The following is a 23,586-nucleotide window of genomic DNA, read 5'->3' on the forward strand; positions in this document are numbered from 1 at the left end:
AGAAAATAAGTATATATAATATGTGTATCAAAAATAAATCAAATATGTGTATGCGGTATCCCTAAATATTTAAAACCCACTTTTAATAAATATTTTAGTTAATTTATAGAATTTTTGTTTCTTAAATATTCATTGCGAGCCATAATATTATGGCTGCACTATTTTTTTGTCTTCAAATAAAGTTTATATTTTTATGATCGTTAGTCTCAATTGGCTGAATTATCATCATTGCTGTTTCAGACCGAGTCGTTTGTAGAAAATATATAATAACCGTAATCGTCGAGCATAGTGTACCTTTGACTCGTATCGCTTTTACCAACAATTGATGAGAAACCACCAGTGAAAATAATCACGGCATGGCGCCTTGTATGATTAAAATATATAATTCCGACACGACTCGTAAAGCACAACGAATAAAACGAAATAGAAAAATTGGCAACGTTGCATTCGTTTGTCTGGGCCTCGATCTGCCCATAAAAAAAAAAAATTAGGAACCATACTCGATCGGGTTCCACCGGAATTTTCGGGACTGTCGTGATCCTTCGAACGGACGCGTTATTAAGGTATTATAATATATAACACGATATTATGCAGTAATGCATAAATCGTTCCACGCAAACGGTGACACGATCGTTTCGTCGGATTATCAGTATCGCACGTGATCCGGACGGGTATGTGTTTTTTTTTTTTTTTAATCACGGACGGAGATTACACGATTCGAGTTTTTTAAATCCAGCTGCGGTCGACGCCACCGCCGACGACGATTTTCATCGCGTCACGAAAATCGTTTTTAAAAGTGGTCCACGGTGTCAAACGAATCGGAAAAGCGACTGCGCGGTATTCGCTCGCGTTTATTGGGAATTGGGGGCACGGACGTTTTTTAATGCGGTGTCTGTGCTCGTCTCACGAGCTCGAAATCGAACGTCGATCACGTGAAAACCACCACTCACGGGTTTTTTACGACTCCGATTATTATTACGTATTTCGACCTGCCCGAAATAAGTATTTTATATAGGTACCTACCCTACACCGTCGAGGGGGCGAGTGTGCAGTGTATAAAAACATAACCGCGTAATATTTATTACACACGCTCGCCGGTTTGTATATAGTACGGTTTTGCACGCGAATTCAAATCATTATTATATCGGTGTGTAGTTCGCCCGTTGCCTAGACACGGCCCGTAATAGGTCGCCTCGAGTCGGGGCCCACGGGTAGGTATGCCGAGCATTACACTACAATAGAAGTTTTGCCGACCGATAGACGCCGTCATTATGAGATTATCATTATTCGACGTTTGCAGCTATACTAATATTATTATCAGACTATATATTTTTCACACAAAATACGATATAGCGTATTATTATATTATGTTTATTACCCCGCAATGGCATATTTTAACGATTGTCCAATTCTAATTGGAAAAAAAAATGTTTAGTCATCGATAGACGTTTTATATAGAAAACTAAAAAATTATTAAACTGAATGCGATTTCTAAAGATGTACGATAAATATTTGAAATTTTTCTCAATAATTTACCTAGACAAAATAACGTCTAAATCGTTTATGATTTTAAAATGTTTAAACTTTGCAAGCTGAAGTTAAATATATTTTTCTAAATATTATATAAGTAAGAATAAAAAGATTATAATAATTAAAGTCAAATCGATGTGGTAAGGACATGTTGTGTGAAAATCAATAAGAAAATAAAAGGGAGTTAATACTTTATATTGATTTTAGACAATAATAACAGCCCAAATTGATATAAAAATCAAAAAACTACTGTATTACTGTCTTAAAAGTATATAATCGTAGTACATAGTTATTCTTATAGCTAAAACTTAACTTTGAATAAATATATCAACCATTATATTATAAATATGTTAGATTTGGGGGCACGTTATAAAAAAAATGTTGGTAAAATTACCTTTTTAATACATTAAATATCAGTGGCAATTTCTAAAAAAATATAATTATCATAAATCCATAACTATAAAAGTTATATTTTTTATTATAGATTCTGCATATTCATAAATAATAATTTAAATAATTAAAATATAATTTTGCTATTTTTCCTTTTAATTTAATTGGTATATTAAATGAACTGCAGATAAAAACGAGCCGCTATGTTTAACATTTTTCAATTTACATATTATATAAACGTTAACTTTTATTTTTAAGTAAAAATAAACGGTTAGAGTAAAATCATTTATTTTCCTATCAACTACGTTGATATTTTAAAATTAGATATTGTTATTTTTAAAGCCTTGAGGGTGTTAAGTCACTATCGACATCCCCTCACTACACTTCCAGAGATAGACCATTGAGAATATAATATTATATAAACATTGTGTAACGAGATTTTTTTTAATATATTATATTATGACGCTACTGACGGCTATTTTGTTTGTTGTTATGGACATTATATAATGTATTTGAGTGAGTATTATACATAGCTAAAGCGGTTGAAACAATGTATCTATGTGATATTGCAATACATTAATTGAACTACGGCGTGTTTAATCAATGTATATAATATAATTACAATATAAGCCTTCCTGATGATATTATGTGTATATTTAGCAGTTGAAATTTTTTAAACTAAAAATTAGAAATAAAGGTTCAGTGTAAAGTTATATTACATTTTCTAAATTAATTATATGCTACCTACCTATAGAAAGTACAAATAAGTACATGTCGTAAAATACAACGATTATTAAATCAGTGGAAATTACATTATCATGTATAATATTGTGTTTGCATGTTTTTAGGAAAAATTAACTACACAGAAACGAAAAACGTTTCAACAAATACCCGGAAATAAAAAATGTTTTTAAAAATTCGATGAACAACTAAATATATTTTATACTATATAGGTACATAATTTTATCAAAATTTACTTTCATTCTCCGATTTCTTCGTGACACTTTGTCAATTGAACGCATCCAATTAAGTAAAAAAATACTGCTGAATAATACATACATAAGCATACAGCGAATAGTGCAATGATGAAGATTTGAAAATTTCCAATGACATTTTAATGTTCAAAGTTTTTTCTCACTATCTCCAACGGTAATAATAGGTACACATAATTTATAATAGTCGGTTTGTATTTAATGATCCGTACCTACAATATCGTAGTAAATCTGCAGACTTTTTATCGGTGGATTACGAATGACGAAATAACATGTTTATATTTTATATATAATAAATTCTAAAATTGTAAATTCTATAATACGCAAGGAAGCTGGGTTTACTATTTTTGTGGTTCGAAACCGACAGGGTTATTGATATAAATTCGATTTAAAAATAAAATATAATACGTATGATCTCAACAATATTGGTTCATATATGGTTGTAATACAAAATTATATTATTGTCAAAAATGTTATAGTAAAGTCATAAAGTTTTTATATTACCTCATATGCTCGAAACAGCAAGTACAGTTCACGTGGCTTGGCATCCATTGGTAGACCACTGACAAATAGCGTTCTTACCTACAACAAAAAAACAACAAATTCATTAGATTCTGACAATAACGAAACAATAATAACGTTACTAGCTAAAATTTTCGTTGAGCAATTTTGCTCCCTTCATATTTAAAACCCCATCGAGGAACCGCCCTTGCGTGTCCACTACAACGTGTGCGTGACAATTGTAATTTCCTGTTTTCCCGACGGCGATTTTCCATTAAGTTAAATACAATTTGGATTTTCCGTACCTACGCGCGCACTTTCGCTTTCATACACACACATACAAAGTATACGAAATTCTAAATATATATATACAGGATATAACATTAACAATAAAGTTTATTTTTTGTGGTATTATGTCTCGTACGAAATGTCAATTAAATTAAAAAAAAGCATTTTCCGAAAAATAAATAAAAAATACTTTGTTGGAACGTTCATACGACCAACACAGTAATTAATAATAATATTTATACTCGGGTAACTGCCGTAAATGTAGTTTTCATAACTGTACGTTATACATTTGTTGTTTTTATGTCATCAAATTCCACCCTGTATATAAAGTGCATTTCATAAAGAACAAAAGAAAACCCCCTGGGTTGTGCTTTGGTTCTCTTTGTTTTTTAAAGGTCATCACCGTGTCACGCTGGTGAAGTAAGGGGTGGTAGTTTCGTGACTTTTCGAACCACCGAAAGGTCTGACGGGACAGAGAAACACTCGACTGGGGGAGTAACAAAAAAATAAAAAATAAATAATAATAATAATAATACAGCAAATATACCCCCTTCGCACGTACGTGTATCTACATATAGACGTCGTGGATGAGAAGAGTGCCTCTCTAAGGGTACGGGGTTTTTTTTAAGAGCCACTGGAAAGAGAAAAAAGAAGAGGCCCTGGGGATGTTTAAATACTAGGTGGGGAGGGGACTAGTTCAATAGATATATATACCGGTGCGCCACGCTACGGCCGAAGCGGAAAAATTTACAACTAACATAGAATATATATATATATTTTTATATGTACACATAGAAATATATTACACAGAAATTCGGTCTCCTGGGTACTGAGCGGAATATTCAATTTTCAAACGAATTAAACATAAAAACTTTAAAAAGTTTTTCAAAATAAACTTAGTTTTTACTAAAATAGTCATGAAGTTAACGGTGTACCGGTCAGTCTACAATGGTAATAGCGAATAACAATAATACATTTTTATTATAGTCTGTATACACTAAACACAGCTATTAAGTATTATTAATATAATTGTAAATTCAGACAAAAACAAAAAGATATTATACATATTATACCTACTGGTGTTACGAATATAATTTGTGAAGTTTAGTGAATACTGTATTTGTCAATATTTTGACTTAAAAAAAGCTAATAATCTAATAATATTTTAGCGTATATACTCGTACAATATAATATAATGTATAGGTGTAAACAAATTATGCTAATTTAATAGTAACAGCCATCATTAAACAATACTTGTTTATATAACATGGTACGCGAAAAAGGAAATTATTAGAAAAATGATTCAGTTAGTTATAATGTATTTATAACAATAGTTATATAATATTTTGTAAGACTGTATATATGAATAGTTTTTCTATTTTATTAGAGTCTATTGATTGTATAACGTCAAAGTAAGTAGAGTGGTCGGGCATGTCACTTTTTAAAGGGTCCAAACTATACTAACAAAATTTAACTTCAACTTTGAGCGAGCGTGACTATAACGTATTATTTTATAGTTGTGATGTATTTTTTTTCTTTTTATTCGAACGTATACAGAATTCATAATTGCCGTAAATAGATTATGGCCTTAGGTTGGGCGTGCGATCACGGCGGGGAGGTGCAGGAGGATTGGCGTTCGGGTGGGGTGGAAATGTAATGTTTTATATGTATATAACATGTACCTCGCGTAGTCCTTTTCGCCGTCGCCGTCACCACCACACGCACAGGTAGGCGAATAAAAATTGACGACAACGATAGCGATGGTTGAGACGGTGGTGTGGAGCAGGTAGGTAGTATATAATATAATAATAAAGTATAGTGGAGCTTTGCTTGGTGGCCTCGGTAGTGAAGTCGTGAGGGGTGGGGGTAGGTTGGGCGCCACGATGGACGGCGTGCCCATGGCAACGGCGTTATCAACACAACCGGCAACGGCCGAGTCGATAACACTCTTTATTAATGTTTACAAACTCGTTTCTGTGGTGCACTAGTACAAGTGAATTAATAATTCACGAACAATTTTCCACAATAGGTGTGTTCTACAAGAAAATTTACAACGGTCAATAAAAGCCAGGTGCGAAATGCTGAATATTCTCAACGGTGATTAGATTCAGTGCAACGAATCCGCATTAAACCGTTAAGTGTAGCATCTGAGTTACTCTATATTATAATATAAACGAATCTAGGATATTAATTCGTCTAAAATAAATATCTGTTAAAATAGAATATTTATTCCACAGGAGTTGTATATAATCCTTAGAAACTATGGTTTCCGTGATTATAAATCATTATTTTCATCAGTTTCTTTAGTAACACCGAGTAGAGCAAATGATATAAAGTTTGGCAACTAATTCAATATTTGTTAAACATTTGTTGATCAAATTAGATTATTTCTAATTCATATTTTTTCTCACACGAAAATTAAAATCATACAAAAATATTCAATATCAAATGATTAAGAGTAAAAAATAACTATAACATTAGAATAAATGTCAAAAATAAAATATTTTGAAAATTCAGAAATATATTATATTCTAATACAGATAAGACTTGTGGAGTACAAGGACAGGTAGTGTGAGCTAAACTTAATTTATAAATGTGTATTATTACGTTAAAATCCAAACAGAGGTTTTTTCATATAGCTGGGTATGTATTCAAGTCAAAGGTCGTAAATGTCTTATAAATCGATATACACCTGGGACCAAATATCCTATCTTCATATTTGGCGGGGACGATACGTCCGTAAACTCAATTTTCAAAGACGTTGAACCGTCCGTTTACCATTATATTATACGCACGCTATTATATTATCTACCTTTATAATAGTAATTTATCGGATGATCACAGGATTTAAATGTGCAGTGCATTACACCAGTTATTGGTCCAACGAATCTTTTGTGAGATGATAAGCGTTGCACGTCGCCTTAGAAGTTTGGTCATATTTGGCGAAAATCAATTCTGTTAACGAGAGAAGCATAAGTCGACAGACAAAATATATCGACAGTATTTAGTCGTTGGGGCTACAGCAGGACAAGCGGACAGACGACAGATAGTAAAGTATGACGATTACGTTTATATGAGTCTATTTACAAAACTGTCTTTCCGGTTCGAAGTGTGTTATTTATTTAATTTTTCTTGGGATTAAATCACGCGCATATAGAGGTTTTACACACACTCACATATTAAAGAACCATTCACACGACGAACAACGTACCTTAACATCTGCACAATCTATTCATACGGTATAATGATCTTGCGCGCTTTCGATGTATATAATATGCACACGCAATTCGTTTTCGAGTGGAAGTGGACTTTTTTTTTTTAACTCCGCGCTTGTGTGTCCGTGTTTATAAACAAAGCGCTCTTACGATATATATGCGACACATGTTTTAGTCGGACGACAAAAAAAAATTAAATACTTGATGTTTACAAGAGAATAAGGTGTGTGCGAAGGTAAACGATTTTTTCATTTATCGCGTTCTCGTATTTTGAAATAACTCGATTTTAAAAACAAAAAATAAAAACTCGAACAAAAACAGAGTTATTTATTATTTTTACGTATTTATATATAATTATGTTATATTATATATCTTGCAGTAAAGGAGAAGTGATTTACGCGAGATATTAATGAATAAAAATAATATAATCGTCATATCATATAATACTACGACAGCCTCATCGTGTTTTACAATACTGCACTTTTCAAACATAATATAATAACGGTAACATCGACAACGATTCTATCTGATAAAAGACGTGGCCTGTAATAACTACAGGAAAGTAAATTATTTGTGTGGGTAAGTATACAAAACAGTTCTCTGACGGCCGAAATCTTCTAACGAAAGTATAATCGTCGTATAACCCAACATATTATTATAATAACGAGATAGTAATGCGAAAAGAATCTCTAGAAAGACACGGGCGCGATGTTAAATTCCGAAGAGCCTGCAATTGATTGGAGGAGATGAGTGCGAACCCAGAGGCCAAGTATCATCGTTGGTGTTGGAGAAATGCACATACAAAGAGAATAAAAACTGTATCGCTCTTCAACGATCGCTGCTGAAGTAATACAAAGTATTTGCACAAACCTCTCCCAACAAGTGCAGGGCAAATGACAAACGAAATACATTTATGTATAATGCAGTGCAGCCTAAACAAATTTTCACCCGCGGTGGAAAATATTATGATGACTCGTCTTCTATTACTCTCTTATTAACCACCTATTGGGGATGAAAATAAACTATAATTACTATTCTGTTACAAATGTATACATGTATAATACAATTTAAAGCGTAAAGTGCTTGTATTTATTGTAGTAAAAGGGTGTTTTTTAATATCACAGTTATCTAATAGTTTGATATAATAAATAGTTAAATACTACTAATAAAAATCCACCTTACACATTTCAGTGTCACCAAAAATTCTCATCCTCCCCGACGTATGGAACTGAATATTATAATATTACGACCTGGCAGCGTGTAGACTATATACATTGTTCATTGCTAAGCATGTTTTGTTTAATAATACATTCATTGTAGTGTACCTTGGGTTATGTGCTTATGTTTAGCCGAGTATATTTTAATGCGAAATAATAATTCTTATGCGACGGCGGTTTCCTCGTTAAAAATCGTTTTTCTAATACGTTAACGCCGGATGTTTTCAGTGTTATTACAATATGATATACCATAAAGTATATTTTAGGTCTGTGAGTATTATTACAACGTCGTATAATATAATGTATACACAATGTTATATATTATTATGTACCTACCTACCTCTCAGTGTTTTTTTTTCATACAGTTTCATAAAGATTAGTATACATAGGTGTACTATTATAATGATAATAATTTTTATATTACAACTATAATATATGTAATAGATGGCCTACACGAAATTAGGGCGGAAACACCCTACTTCCAAACACATTTGTCGAAATCCTTCAGAGACGAAACTACAGTGGGTAACCCACCGTGGGTAGGCCATACATCCGTTATTGTCTCATATATATGCGCAGTTTTAGACAGATTACATACCTACTGTTGGGTAAAAACCTCAGAACAAGGGTCGACCCAAAATATCAGTATATAGCAGATAACTAAATGTATACGACCGCATACTCACGTCGTCGTCATCGTGCCGCGTTCGAGATAAATGGACATTATTATAATATGTCGTATTATGTGTAATGGTGTTGGTGGATATAAAATTTACATCATTTCTTTTTGACCAACCGACAATGTATTTTCGGAAAATATAATTTTCATCGAATAAACCACAATATTCTCATAGTCGGTCGACTATCACTATACATGCATGTATAATATGTTGATGGATGAGATAACCTAAGCGAAGACCGCACGCAGTACTCACTGTCGTACTGTGTTATGTAATAAAGTTTTTTGATTGATGAAAACGCGACCGCCGACCAAGATAGGAGAAAATAAAATATATTTATACCTACGATAGAAATGAAACAAAATTGGATCGAAATATTACAAGGCGGCTTCATTCACGCTACGATGCATAACTATAACGGGTTTAAGTGAGTCACCTTAGATATAGGTTCGACATCTTGTGTAGATTGCATGCGTACACATACCGTTTTTGCGTCGATTAATTTTACGAAGCAGTTAATGTGTGAATGCGAACTATGTTTTTATGTTTTGAATTAATTTATTACGTCCAATCGTGTCACGTCGTGATCTATATTATCAATGTCATACACGATCATCATGATATGTACATGTAGTTTGAACTACATTTTGCCTATTACTGTAAATACGTTATTAATTAATCATCGTGAAAATAATAATAAGAATAAATTTGATTGTATTTGAGAAAATATAATCGAATGAAACACGTTAAAATGAATATACTTTCTCACGAATAATATGACAATATTATTTTATTGTGATTATTGTTGTTATACTTAATCATTATATTCGATTTGTTTAGTAATATTAATATATTATTACGATCATAATAAAGAAGCGAGTTGGCGTGTCTGACCGTAGAGTTCTACAATAATAACATCGTATGTCACACAGTGAGGGGTCGCAATGTCGCAGTCTGAGTTATCCATCAAGTCGGGTACGAAAGCGAGCAAAGAAGACTCGAGAGCAGTGCACGAAGGCGCGGGACAGCCGTACGAAAATTGTCGCCCCACAATCGACTCGTGTCTGTTCAAATGAGCCATCTCTCGGGTTCAGATATAGGATTGTAACCGCAGTGTAGCAGTAAAATAATATATTAAATTAGTGCGGTGATAGTCGTAAATCGTTATTACAGTATTAATATTATATAGTATTTTTTTTTTTTTTTTAATATATTACGTGTATATTATTTTATTAACCGTGCGTGGAGTATAAAAAAAATAAACTGCCATCATTAGTCACGATATTTGACATACACACGTGCACATACTCGTGGCAACGAAGGGACTAGTGGTGGGAGGAGGTTGTCTTCGTACCAGTAAGCGCCGACCACCGTTGTTGTATTGTACGCGTATTCGGGGGCAATTTGTCATGACGCTGGGCCCATTCAGCTGACGGTTTTCGGAATGACATGAGTACGCGTATAAACAACGATGATAAATATAAAATCATAATAATATTATACTAATATGATGGAGTTTGATGTTGCGTTGATGTGTTATTATAAATTGTCAATAGCGATGATAGTTTTTGTTTGTCTACTATATTATAAGAAGGCATTATAATATAATTATTATTATTAATAATTTGGGAAAGGGATAGGTGAATTAATCGGTTATTGCACAGGTGTATAGGGGTGGAGGTGGTGTTGGAATTGAGGAGACATTTCCGGGGATCGCGGTAGCGTGTAGCGACAGTGGTAGCGGCAGCGGCGGAGTTCAGTGGACTCGGTCGTGGTACTATAGGGGTGAGGGGGTGGCCGTGACCCGGGGCTGGATCAATAGCGAGGCCGCATGCCTTGTTTACGGTGTGTACCTACGTGTATGTCTGTATATAATAAATATATATACCTTTACGCGCGAGTAGTAGTGGTGTACTTGGCCCTCTCCTCTATCACTCCTTTCCAGTACTTACTTACACACACACGCACACACACACACATTGCACCTTTCACCGCACCCCATGCCAATGTGTTTCTCGTCGTTGTCCCGAACGCAGCACGCGTTATTATTATTTAAACGTGGTAATAAATAGTTAAGACTTTACTGCAGGTACATATATATAATATACTTTCCCTATCCTTCGAAACGTCTCTCACCCTCCGGTTCCGTTAAAGTCCCACCAGTCCCGCACGTTTACCCCGACATGTGATTCCGACTAGCTTCTATACGGCGAGGGTGAAATTAGATTTACTACAGGGTTTACTACGAGAGTTGTTAAGTTCTACGATGCCATATATATATGTACACCGATAAGTATATAAATTACAAGTATATACGAATATATATAATATTATATATACAATATATTTCTGTTGTTCGGATGTTTATTTAGCATTTCGACATAAACGGTCAAGGGTAGTACGATTTAAATACGACGGTACTGTGTATAGTAATTTGGGTAGTCAAGTGGGTTCGAGTAGTTTAGTTGTACGGTATAGAAAGAAACAAACTTCCATTTTCTAGCTGGCCGAGCAAACAGTTTATTTTTTAACTATTTAGGATAGAAATACAAACACACTTAAGAACCTTTGAGTTGTTGACCTACAATAATTTCGGGATTCGAATCGAAAAAATAAATAAAATTTATATACACTGCAAACGTCGTTGCAAGAAGTGATGTTTGGCGAAGGCGTCTAATTTCCGTAAATTTTCCTATTAACGATGTCCGGACGACTGTTATTACCGTTCAGTGGCTTCTCCGAGTAAAAACATAAAAAAAAATATACGCCACTTTTTCGGCTTCTGAAATATTATTTGTTCGCGCATCAAATCGATATCGATTGACAACGATTTTCTGCTACATTCGTGTGTATACGTGAGTCTCTTACTCAGGCGATGAATATATTATTATAAATTAAAATAAATTCTCGTAAGACCTGGTCGTTTATGTTTTCCACATTAAGCAAACGTAGGTAAATAATATATAGGTAAAATAATCAAAATAAAAAAAAAAACACCAACAGTGTTTTCTTTAAAAGTTATTGATTGTTTATTATAGTCAGTCGCCTGGCAACCACAAGTCAAAACAAGCACAACCAATAAATTTCGACCGTGAATAATGTCAAAGTAAAAAAATAATAATAATAGGTATAATATAATAATACAATAATAATGTGCTAGCAACGAGGTCAAAAGTATTAAAAATAAAATAAAATACTAACGTCACCCTTGACGTTTAACACTCGTGCTGACGGGTTGACAGGTTTTCGTCGCCAACGTCATACTTAACTCGCTTAACGTCGTGGTCTAAACAATTATAATTCTCAAAGTATCCGTCCCGCAGCATTCGTGCATACACTCGCCAACGCAAAATTCCACGGCCGACCGTCCGAGTCTAACCTAATCGTCCGCTTGTGGTATATACACAAGGAAGTCTCCACTCGAACCTTTGCGGTCAACTTTTTAATCGTTAGATGAGCACGACGAAAGTAATAATTTATAAATTTTAATAATAATAATTCATTAACGTACACATTTTGTAAGTGGCATTTTGTTTGCATACAGTGTAGGTTATAAACGGAGCATATCTGACACGTTGACAATGTATAATTCATTAAAACATATTAATACAAATATCATGGTGTATGAAACTTGTTAAAGATAATAAAGCGGAGACAGAGTTTCCGTGTATCGTTTTATTTTCCCGTTCTCTATTATATACGATTTAACTATTTGAATAATTAATATAGATTGATAATAATTTGTCTTTTGAAATATAATATACAAATTTATCATTTCAGGTTTCACACGAAAACATTTTTTTATTTTTTTTAACTTAGGAAACCAACAATGCATATCATATTTTAATGGTTGTATCAAGAACACAATATTATACCACTGTAATAAAATATACATCTTACAGAATTCTAGGCTCATTTAATCTCGGACCGAATACCCATCTGATATTGTGGGTCGACGATATAAAGCTATCACGACAAAATATAACCGTTCGTTATCTGATCAATTTACCGTTCGCTTCACGTATAATCGTAAAAGACAGAAAACCGGGGATTTCTCTGTAAGTTACAGGAGGGCGCGCAGCATACGAGATTAGTTCGTGGCGAAGACTCTAAGTTTGGATTAATATTTTTAATACAACTCATTGAAAATCTGAAATTATTATTTGGTCACCTGTGTCTACGTATTACATAAATAATATTGGTTATTGATGGTAAGACATTATAGGAGTACAATGTAAAAGGAACGACATACATAGCGTATAGGATTAGTTGTGGACCGATAGCTTGATATTATATTATTGATAGATTATCCAAAAAAAAACTAAGAAATTTAGATTTTACGCATTTTTCGTGTTTAATGAAAAATATGAATACAAATCACACCAAAGGCAGACGATTAACGACGTAACATCAATTCGTGAGGTTTAATGACTGATTATATTAATCATCTACAGTATTTCAAATATATTTAATACTTACAGGCCTGCGATTATTCAGATCAACAATAATTATACTTAAGCTCGTCTATGATAATAACATGTCCGAAAAATGTTGTATCTGTTTTTGTTATAATAATAATATTAGTTTAATACATCTAATGTAAAGTAAATATTTATTATTTGATTTTAATATAAAACGTAATTCAATAATAATATATCCAATTAAAGTGTTTATATTTTATTCATCAGTTAACCGAATCACAAAAACGGAATTTTTACTAAACAAATATACATAATCCAATATATTGTGAACTATGCGTTATTACTAAAATAACATTTCATCGATATCATATTAATTTAATCCAGACTTATTACGTTTTAGACAAATTATAAGTAGCAATTTAATTATTAATTTTAAAAGCATTTAATTAATGATCAGCTGTAGTTGATTAATTGTCAGTTATCATTCATACACGTATCTAGTATAATCATATATTTATTCAATTATATATCGATAAATAACGTTGTTAAAAAATAAAAGCTATTTTAGGTTTAAACTTGATCGTTTATTTTATCTAAATATGAAATTATAAATCTACAAGATAATTTATTATTATTATCATTGTTTTAGTAATATTCAAAAATATGTTACACTTGTACATTTGATTATTTATTCGTTTCTGTATTGATTTATTTAATTACCCCAATTAATTAAGTAAATACTAGATATAAATATGTGAATACTGTGTTTTAAATGCATTCCAATAATGAAAGGATACATTTTTTTTGTGATAGCTGAATAACTTTAAGGAATGTCATGTATATATTATATTAATTCTTCATTCGCAATCGTTTTCAACAAAGTTTTCACCAATTACTAATGCCCTTAAACGCGACGACGACCTCGCGTTTAATTATTTACAAGAAATTTATTATGTTTATTTGTAAGTCAAATAATAATATAATACCAACTCGTCACCTTATAACACATTTCACGAAACTTACAGCTGTAATTCATAGTGCCTATGTATAGTATAACCCGCGCTATTGTTTGACTAGAATAAAATGCGTTGAATAAATCGAGCAATAGTGCTTTTGTACATGTAAGGGCGGTCAATCGGTGTTTTTAACCTCCATTCTTTTCACTTTGAATCATTTATGCAACGGATGTCATGTCCAATAGTCTACTTTACCACTCCTCCGTCCATTAAACATTAAACCGCTCCCCAACAATCTTTTCCCCTCTGTATGTGCGTTCCGTTCAAAGTCAATTATTCAACGTTAACCTAGATTATAGATTTTTATGTATTTTTGTTTTGTTTATTCCATTGCTCGTCCTCATTGAAAATGTATACAAATGGCAATTCGGGCTGACGCCTGATACACCGAGCGCGCGCGGAGGGGATGGGGGGAAACCAGGAAAAGGGCGTGACGCGCGCACACGGGAAATTGGTTTCTATCGGAAGGGTGAGGTTCACAGGGGTCATATACTCGCGCATATAATGCTCGCAGTATATTAGGCTAATGATTTTTGGATCCCCTGAAAACGTGGAAACGAGCATTTCGGCGCCATCGGAGATTATACGCTCAGACTGATTTTACTGCTTTCTTTGCCGGAATATCACACACACACGAGATACGTCCGTGTCACCATGACTACCGCGAGAGAGCGGGAGATAGGATATATGTTATACGCGGCTGTGATGTTAATAATATACTCTTTGGTATATAATATTAATTTTGTTTTCACGTGTAAAACATCAAGCCCCGTGTAATTACAAGGTCTTCGAGTTCAATGGCGACACCGCAACGGTGTCTCATCTGCAACGGCGTCGGTGTGCCCGGGACAAACACTCGTCGTTCGGTGAATGATGCGCGACGACAGAGTGACGAGCCTGCAGAGAGATTAAAAGTCCACAAAGGACGAGTGGGCTAGGCGACATGTGCGTTGTACAAAAGTAGTAAAAATTATATAAATATTTATGACTTTAATATTGGCTATGAATATTATAGCACACCGTTGTGCGAATATAAACCACGTGATATTTGTTTTAAAAAAGTAAACATTTGGGCTTAAAAAATCTCATTTTACTTTAGAAAATTGGTTCAGAGCTTTAGTATAAATACCGCTTATGCTGTGTAATGTATTACGATCTTTTTCTTTTTGTTAATAATATTCTCCCGTCTCTCTTTCAAAATTTAACTTCCACCACCAGCCTGCAAGTTTAATTAGTGTGTACCAACAACGGTGTATAGTATCTGTGTACGTGTGAGAGTGTTTGAAGCACTTATATTTATATATATACAATGTGGATGTTTAACCAAAATTTACGATCATTTATATTAAAGAAAGAGCTCAAAGTTAATTTTTGTTTGCGGTCATAAGATATTTGCAGTTAATAATAATAGACCCATAAATAACGATTTTATCGTTAAACTTTTGAGTTATATATATTTTGAAACATCTTAAATATACATTTTTTTTTTTTACTTTTGCGACTATCATGCTTTGTTAATTTGCATGGACATGCAAACGACCCAGGTTTTACGATGATTCTTTTTATAAAAGTGACAAGTTTAATAAATACAAATAATGGTTTATATGTATGTTATGTTATTATGATTAATAACCACACATAAAATTATTACCGAAAATCAAATGTATTTTGACTTAAATAAATGTGATTTTTTAAATTTACTAAGGTAATGTGTATAATAATTATTTATTTGTTAAAAAAAAACTAGACAAATAATATATGAAATAATTCCAGAAACTAAAAAGCAACTACACTGCATTTTATAAAATATATATTTGTATGAAATGTAATATTTTTCCTTTTCAAAAATAAGAATTTTCATTTAATAGTATACGTTTCATCTCAAATGTTGAAACAATACGTATTTAAGATTTTCTTTGGACACATTGTCGGGATTAATTCGTATAGAAAACCAAGAGTTTCTTTTCGTCTTTTTTTTTGTCTGAAAGAGTAATCTTCTTTCAGTGGTATAGAGCCACTAAAATTACTTCAATTCTAAGACTATCCCTGACTGTAGCATGGACATCAATATTTTTACTCAGCCCATAAACTTTCCACTCCACTACCCGTTAGCACCCCATGGACGCCACCACGTCGCCACATCCCTTGCGCTTTACGATTGGCGCCACAGTTCTCCATTGGTTCGGAGCCAAGATAACAGCTGTGCCAGGGCTACGGTACTAAAACTCCATGGAGACACACAAATGCACAAAATCACTTGAGTTATGTGCCATTTCGAAAAAAATAATAGTAGATAGTTATCGTAAATTTATCGGATTTAAAACGTTTCTGAACATGCTTACATTTAAATTAAATTTCGAGCCAAAATATATTATACATCAGTATTTATTTTAAATATATTACAAACAAATATGAAATTATTATTAAAATTGTGTAGTTTATATTAATGTTTGTTTTATATGTAAATTCTACATTAACATTATCTTAAGGGTATAGTTTAAGAAAAAAAGCCACCCTTTTATCTATAATTGAGATAAGTTAAATAAATATTGTGAAGTAATTGAAGCTTAATGTTAAATATTCAAAACTTTAATACAATTTGACAAACTTAATAAATCGGCCAAGTTTAATGGTAAAACTAATAGACTATTTTGAACTAATCGAATGTAACATTAATTTAATTTAATTTAATACATTTAATTTATTTTAACTATGACCTACCAAAGATATTTTAACTTTTTAAACTATTACTTAAATTATAAATAACAATATATTTGATATAAATTCTATTTTGATTATAGTATTTTTTTATGCATACTCATAAACGGAAACGAATAAAACTTTTAGAAACAATAATAAATGAAATGTATAACGTTTAATACGACAAACAACAGTCTGGCTTACTTCCAGACGAGACTTAAAAGTTCTATACAAAATTAATTAGATACAAAGACGTATGGGTTATTTCATTTTTCTAAAATTGTATTACTATAAACATTGATAAGTCATAACATATTTAGCTGTTCCTCTTGGAGCAAAAAATAATTAGAATAAACCGAAAAACAACTGTGTAAACAGATTAAAATATATTACACGTAATTAATTATTAAATAAATACATAGGTATATAATATAATATAGCAATGAGAGATCACAATATTATATTTTTTAAATTTTATTTTTATATTTTGAACTAATTATATTTTAAAGTATATATAATTTAATCGATGATGTCAAGTATAGTATGTATCAAATGAAGGAAAAATACTGTTAACATTTTTAAATTGCATGATATATCAATAAGAACGACGAAAAATGAAAAAAATAAAATAAAAAAGTTATTTCCAATTTGGTTTTCTTGTATATGAATTTCATGGTTATAGATCGAAACTTGACGTTATAAGACTCGGCGCAGTGGAGTAAAAAAAGAAAATTAGAGAAAAGTTCAACGTTGTCCAATCACAACTTGGACGGGTAAAATGTCTTTTTGGGATCGGGTCGAAGGGTGAGAGTGCCTCGGGGGAGAACGACTTTGGCACGAAATGTCGCGTGTGTCCGGAAATGTGTTTTAGCTCTGCCCCCGAAAAAAAAATGAGTAGTAATCGACTTGAATATCGAAATGGCGTGTTTGTCGCATAAGGTACATAATATAATATACGGCAAGCCCGGTGCCGGAGGTAATAAAATGAAATATAAAAAATTCACTATACTACAAAATGTATTAAAAATGAAAAATAGTTAAATGTAAAAAAAATTAGTCATCAAATAACAGCTATAGCTTCGGTACCTATATATTATAAAAATAATATTTCGAATAAACTTAATCGCTCCTGGTATACGTGTTGTAGTTGCATTGCTGTAATATTGTTTGTATGCCTGCCGCCTGATTGGTGACAAAATAAAAAACGAAAATGCGACGTCGTATAGTTTAATATTTGACCGATTTCACTGTATTTTAATAAAATAATATGCAATCTTCTCCAATTACGAAATCATTAATTATATTTCCCCGAAATTCGTTTCCGTTTAACAATGCATAATATATTCAAAAATAGCATAATATTATTATAGCGATAATAATAATATTTTGTGACGAGATCTTTATTATGACTATATTATATACATAATACACAAATACTATAGTATGTATATTATTATATTGGCATACCTATTACTTAATGCGCTCGTAAGTCTTAAAACGCAATAAAACTACGTCGTTTTATTGCTCAAATACGCAGTACCCAAAGGATCGACGACAAAGTAAATATATGTACAGTGACTGAGCGTGATCACGTCTATAAAGTATATTACATCCGTTTGAAGTTTTTGCATTTTTATTTTTCCAAATCGAGTAAGATCGGAAATGAAATTTTTGAATAAAAGTAGAAGTATAAGTCTGTGATGGAAGCCGTATTATCACCTAACCTACTCGAGAACGTTCGAAAAATTGCCAAGAGCTTTGACAAGACGAACAACAATATTAAGTACCTATAATATTTTATCAGCGTATAAGTCTTACACCGAACAGAAATATCGGTGTACGCATGTCGTCGAACGCGTTAATTCCGTTGGTATTAAAACCGTAATAATTAATATTTATTGAATGAAACGGCAAAAGTGAACGGCGGCGCACCGGGTACGAAAAAAAAATTAAATTACTCGGTATTTTGCCGGGACATTGTCTCTAACCCGTGTTCAATAATATATACGAACGCCAACTCGCGTAATAAATCATACACCTGTCATTGGACTTATTATATATATATATATATCCTTCCTAAGTAATGATATACCTATATAATAATATGCACGTGTTATATATATATATATATCATTATTATAACAGGTATGTGTGTAACGACGTACCAACGTGTCCAATAGACGAGCACACGTCGTGATGGTCGTCGTCTGCACAGAATATAAAGCGATGTAATAATATCAAAAAAAAAAAAACGATAATACACGTATATTAATATATGTTGATAATATTACGCAAAGTACTGTTGAAATTTTTTATATCTGTGTACAGCTAGTATTTATAATCCTATAGAAATATACGCATCAACTGCAGCTATTATGAACGAAATCACTCCGTATAATAGACACACAGACATACAATGATGTGAGATAAGATGTATAATATACGCTATATTATTATACTAATAGCCGTCGACTGTTGAAAAGTATTTATTTTTTATTTAATTTTTTTTTTTTTTTTATTTGCGAAAAACACAAAACTATAACGACATCAATTATTACCATCACTCGTTCTGCAGTCCACGTTTGATGACCATTATAACGCACCAACGTTTTTTTTATTACATCGTATTACATTGTACAAGTATAACAACAGTAACACCTAATCATCATAGTACATGGGACGATACTTTGAGGTAATTATAGATATACCAAGTGATATTTTATTCTACGTATATTATATCCATTATTTAACATTTTCGTTATTTTCCTTTTTGAAAAAAAATTTTTCTGCATAATTTTATGATAGTAATAACAATTTAAAAAAAAATTGTTTTTACTATTTTTATCGATATAATTTTTAATTTTTAATTTAATAACAAAATGTTCAGTTTTTGAGTACATTAATATATACAAATCAAATTTAATTTGGATAGTTTATGAAATAAGTATTTAAAGGTTCGTTTTGTCTATATAATAATATACTATATATACGAAGTTGGTTAGAACTAAACCGTTTTCAAACATTAAATTGGTTTGAAAATTAAAACTTTTTACTTAGAAGTTCAAACAACCCGTTTTAATTGCATCGAAATGACTGAAATTGAACTGAATAAATAAGAACTAATGTTGAAATATGTAGTTAATACTTATTCTTATTATGTCAATACCTTTGATATTGAAATCCGCCCATGTAATGTTGATTTTATAGTTTTGATAATCATTTATGAAATAATAATAAAACTATTTATTTTTGTTTGTGATGATTTTAAATAATCAATTATTAAAATATAACACAAAATCTAATTTTAAGATAAAAGGTTAAGTTAGAACCATATAGGTAACAATAATAAAACGTTTTTAACGAATTTTTTACGTATAGAACTCAATCGGTTTAAGATTTATTCGTAATACATATTTTTACCCCATTTACTTTTAGAACGTTTTTGTTTCAAACCGTTCTACCAGTGTAAACTATGTACAATATACATTATATAGGTACTTTTAGACTCGACCAGAGACAGCGACAACAGTTGTGGCTTCGATGACATACTGACATACAGCTGTATAATATTATAGGTGCGCATAATAATGGATGGTTTATAATAATATTATAATCGTACTGTGCAGTCACTGTTCCGGCGGAAGTGTCGTTCGGGTTGGGAAATGAGCGGATGTTCTAAAACCGCGGTTGAACGAGCGCGAACCGAGAAAGCGTGCAAAAATGACAAACTACTCGAGCCGTAATAATATCGTTTAAATACGTTTTGGCGTGCGTAATGGAAAATAAAAAAAACGACAAACGCAAATACAAAATATAACAAGCGCGTGCGCTGCGATTTCACGAATTAATAATAATTGTTATATCGTCCGACCAACAAACTTCTCCGCCAGAATAAATAAGTCGTTCTTCGCGACTATATTAGCTGCGATATACCTTATACCGACTACTCGTATACCAGAAGACATCTCGGCCCTACAAAAACGATTTGTATTCCTGCCCGGTCCTGCACGGGCGACAATCGATAGGTATATTATTGCAATATTGGGTAAAACTTCGACAACTGTAACTGAAAATGTAAATCAGCGAATGGCGTATATACTCTCCAATACTCCCCGGAGTAAAATATTATTGATCGTCAATAATAAATGTACCTAGTACCATCACGATGAATAACATAATAATATATTTATACATAGAATAAACAGGATCGAAGTTGTTCTATACACAGAGGTTCTAAAATAACAATATTATATATCGGTGTTCGTTAATATATTTTGGTATTTTATCCGTTCACCCGTAAGTTTAATAATACTGCCTATCGCGTTTTATAATACATAATATTTTTTTGTAATTTACTCTCATATTAATATTAAATCGAAACTTCAAAACTATTTAGATCCAAATTAATTGAACTCTTTTCAGATTTTCATTTACGAAAAACCTTATTCAAATTTATGATGTTTAGTAGGTAGTATATACAAAAACGTTCGAAGTATAAACTTTTTTGTTCATTTATGAATACGGAAAAGAGAAATCTTAAAAGTTACTTCGATTTATGGAAATTTTAATCGTAACGAAAAGAAAACTACATTAATCCATCTGTGATATTTAATTTCTAAAAAGGAAATAAGGTTGTCGTGCTTTACCTGCGAGTATAAAAAATAAACTGTCATGTTTTGATGAACCGAAGGATGGAAAAACTAGAATGCGACACTATTATAATAGTTTAATCGAATTCGAGTTTATTTGTATATAGTTCCCTTTGTTGGTTATCATAATATGTAAAGCGGAATACAATTATTTACTTGTTTTCGTATTTTTTACTATCGATTTGAATCGATGACAAAAAAAAATAAAATAAAAAACATTAAAACAGAAATAATTAGAAACATAAATGTAGTAGTAGGTAGGTACCTAATAATTATAAGTTTAAAACATTAAACATTGTTCAATCGCGTCAGTGAATATAATATGAACTGGGAGGAGGGGAGCAATCGTAAAGCTCACATAATAAACACCTAAGCCAATAAAAGGCAATTGTTAAGTTAAACAATGGAAAAAAAATACGTGATTGTTCTACAATAGAATAATTGTTTTTTTCTGCTGTAGAACTACGAGTGTTTTTGGTATATCAAACGGCGTGAGAGTCGTAAAATGGTTTTCCGTTTTGGATTTTCATTCGGCGGCTGCTGCGCTATTCGTAGCCTTTTTATCGTACCGTTGATAGTAATAAAGGTCCATCTAATACATGTATATGGACGGTTCAATATAGATTTATAACTAGTATATAATAAATCTAATGTTAGAACAACCCAGTTAACAAATCAAACGAAAAAATATCATAATAAATAAAAGCAAAGTGAAAAAAGGGGAAAGAACCGGATGCGATCATAACGACTCCGTCAGAACCTCATAATATTAAGAATGTACTTTTATTGTCACCAACTCATAACCATGTATACTACATTATATACATAATTTTATTAATGTGGGTGTACATTTTGAGAAGCATTGCCTCGGCGACACACACGTGCACGCACCCACAAGCGCGAACTGCACTGAGTACACACAAGGTGTTTGTCGTAAATGATGCGCAGATGCGGGTTTTCATAAAAAATTGTATTATATATAAACGGACTAATAAGTAATAATGAAACGCTGTAATTACGACTGATTGACACTATACAATAGCAGGCGATGAGATCGACCACATAGGTACCTAAAAAGTATTACAACCTGTTTGTCAATTAAAAATATTCTCTCCGTCTCGAAATCGTACACGATAATATTATGATAATATATTATTATATAGGTACGCCAAACGTATACTTATTAAATTAGATTGGTGGCATATAATTTCGCCAGACTGTTTTTAACGAAAGCATCATTCGTGTCCGTTCGGATCGTCTTATTCCAGAATTAAAATATTATGACACGCTGAATGTATCGGTGTTATAGGTCACAGGAGGTAGTCGATACATATAAGTGAAATGTAAAATACAAATTTTACACACTTGAATATCCTATAATGGTGTTATAACATGTTTTTATTTAATAAAACATACTATATTATTGTCTTTTTGGTACCTATACTATTTATTGGATAACATCACGCGCATTCGTTCGGAACAACGAAGGATTGCGAAGCCAAAAATAAAAAAAAAACAATTTTTAAGTTACGGTTATGCAACGATTTCCTTATTGTTAATCGTTTTTGTTAATTATGATAAACAACGAATTGCAGCATTACAAAAACCGAGCAGTACTACCTTACAATAAACGATTTTCAATTCAACGCGTTTTACCCACTCTGTATATATAATAAGCGTATACATAATATATATTGGTAGATACTCTGCAATACTGTCAGTGAATTCGTTAACAACCGCGAATTTTTTTTAAACAGCATTATTTTAAAATCTGACCCAATTTTGGCGTTGTTATCTAACAACAATAACGTATTATTACGACGTCGAAACACAACACCGAATCTCGTTCTTCCGCACAAAATACATACATCTATTTAAGAATCATTGGTTGAAGAATGCAAGAATGCATGGTTATTCTTTAAAGACAGTTCGTATATAATACCTTTTTATTATAAGCTCGTTCGCTTTTAAAATCCATCACAAAAAA

The 23,586-nt window shown here is 31.9% G+C and overlaps 1 protein-coding gene across 5 annotated transcripts in view; it reads right to left on the minus strand.

Annotated features, from left to right (window-relative positions):
* The window catches only part of LOC114126659 (protein couch potato), a 57,928-nt gene that overhangs the window by 11,080 nt on the left and 23,262 nt on the right, over window positions 1-23,586 (minus strand). For all 5 annotated transcript variants that reach the window (XR_003592617.2, XM_050202210.1, XM_027990659.2 and 2 more), the window contains exon 2: window positions 3,417-3,494. Coding sequence is in view for 4 of the 5 variants with exons in the window: in XM_027990659.2 (XP_027846460.1) it covers window positions 3,417-3,494 (78 nt within the window). In the remaining variant the exon portion in view is untranslated. The remainder of the gene's footprint in view (window positions 1-3,416; window positions 3,495-23,586) is intronic.

This window comes from Aphis gossypii, chromosome 2, assembly GCF_020184175.1.
Source record: "Aphis gossypii isolate Hap1 chromosome 2, ASM2018417v2, whole genome shotgun sequence".
Lineage (NCBI taxonomy): Eukaryota > Metazoa > Arthropoda > Insecta > Hemiptera > Aphididae > Aphis > Aphis gossypii.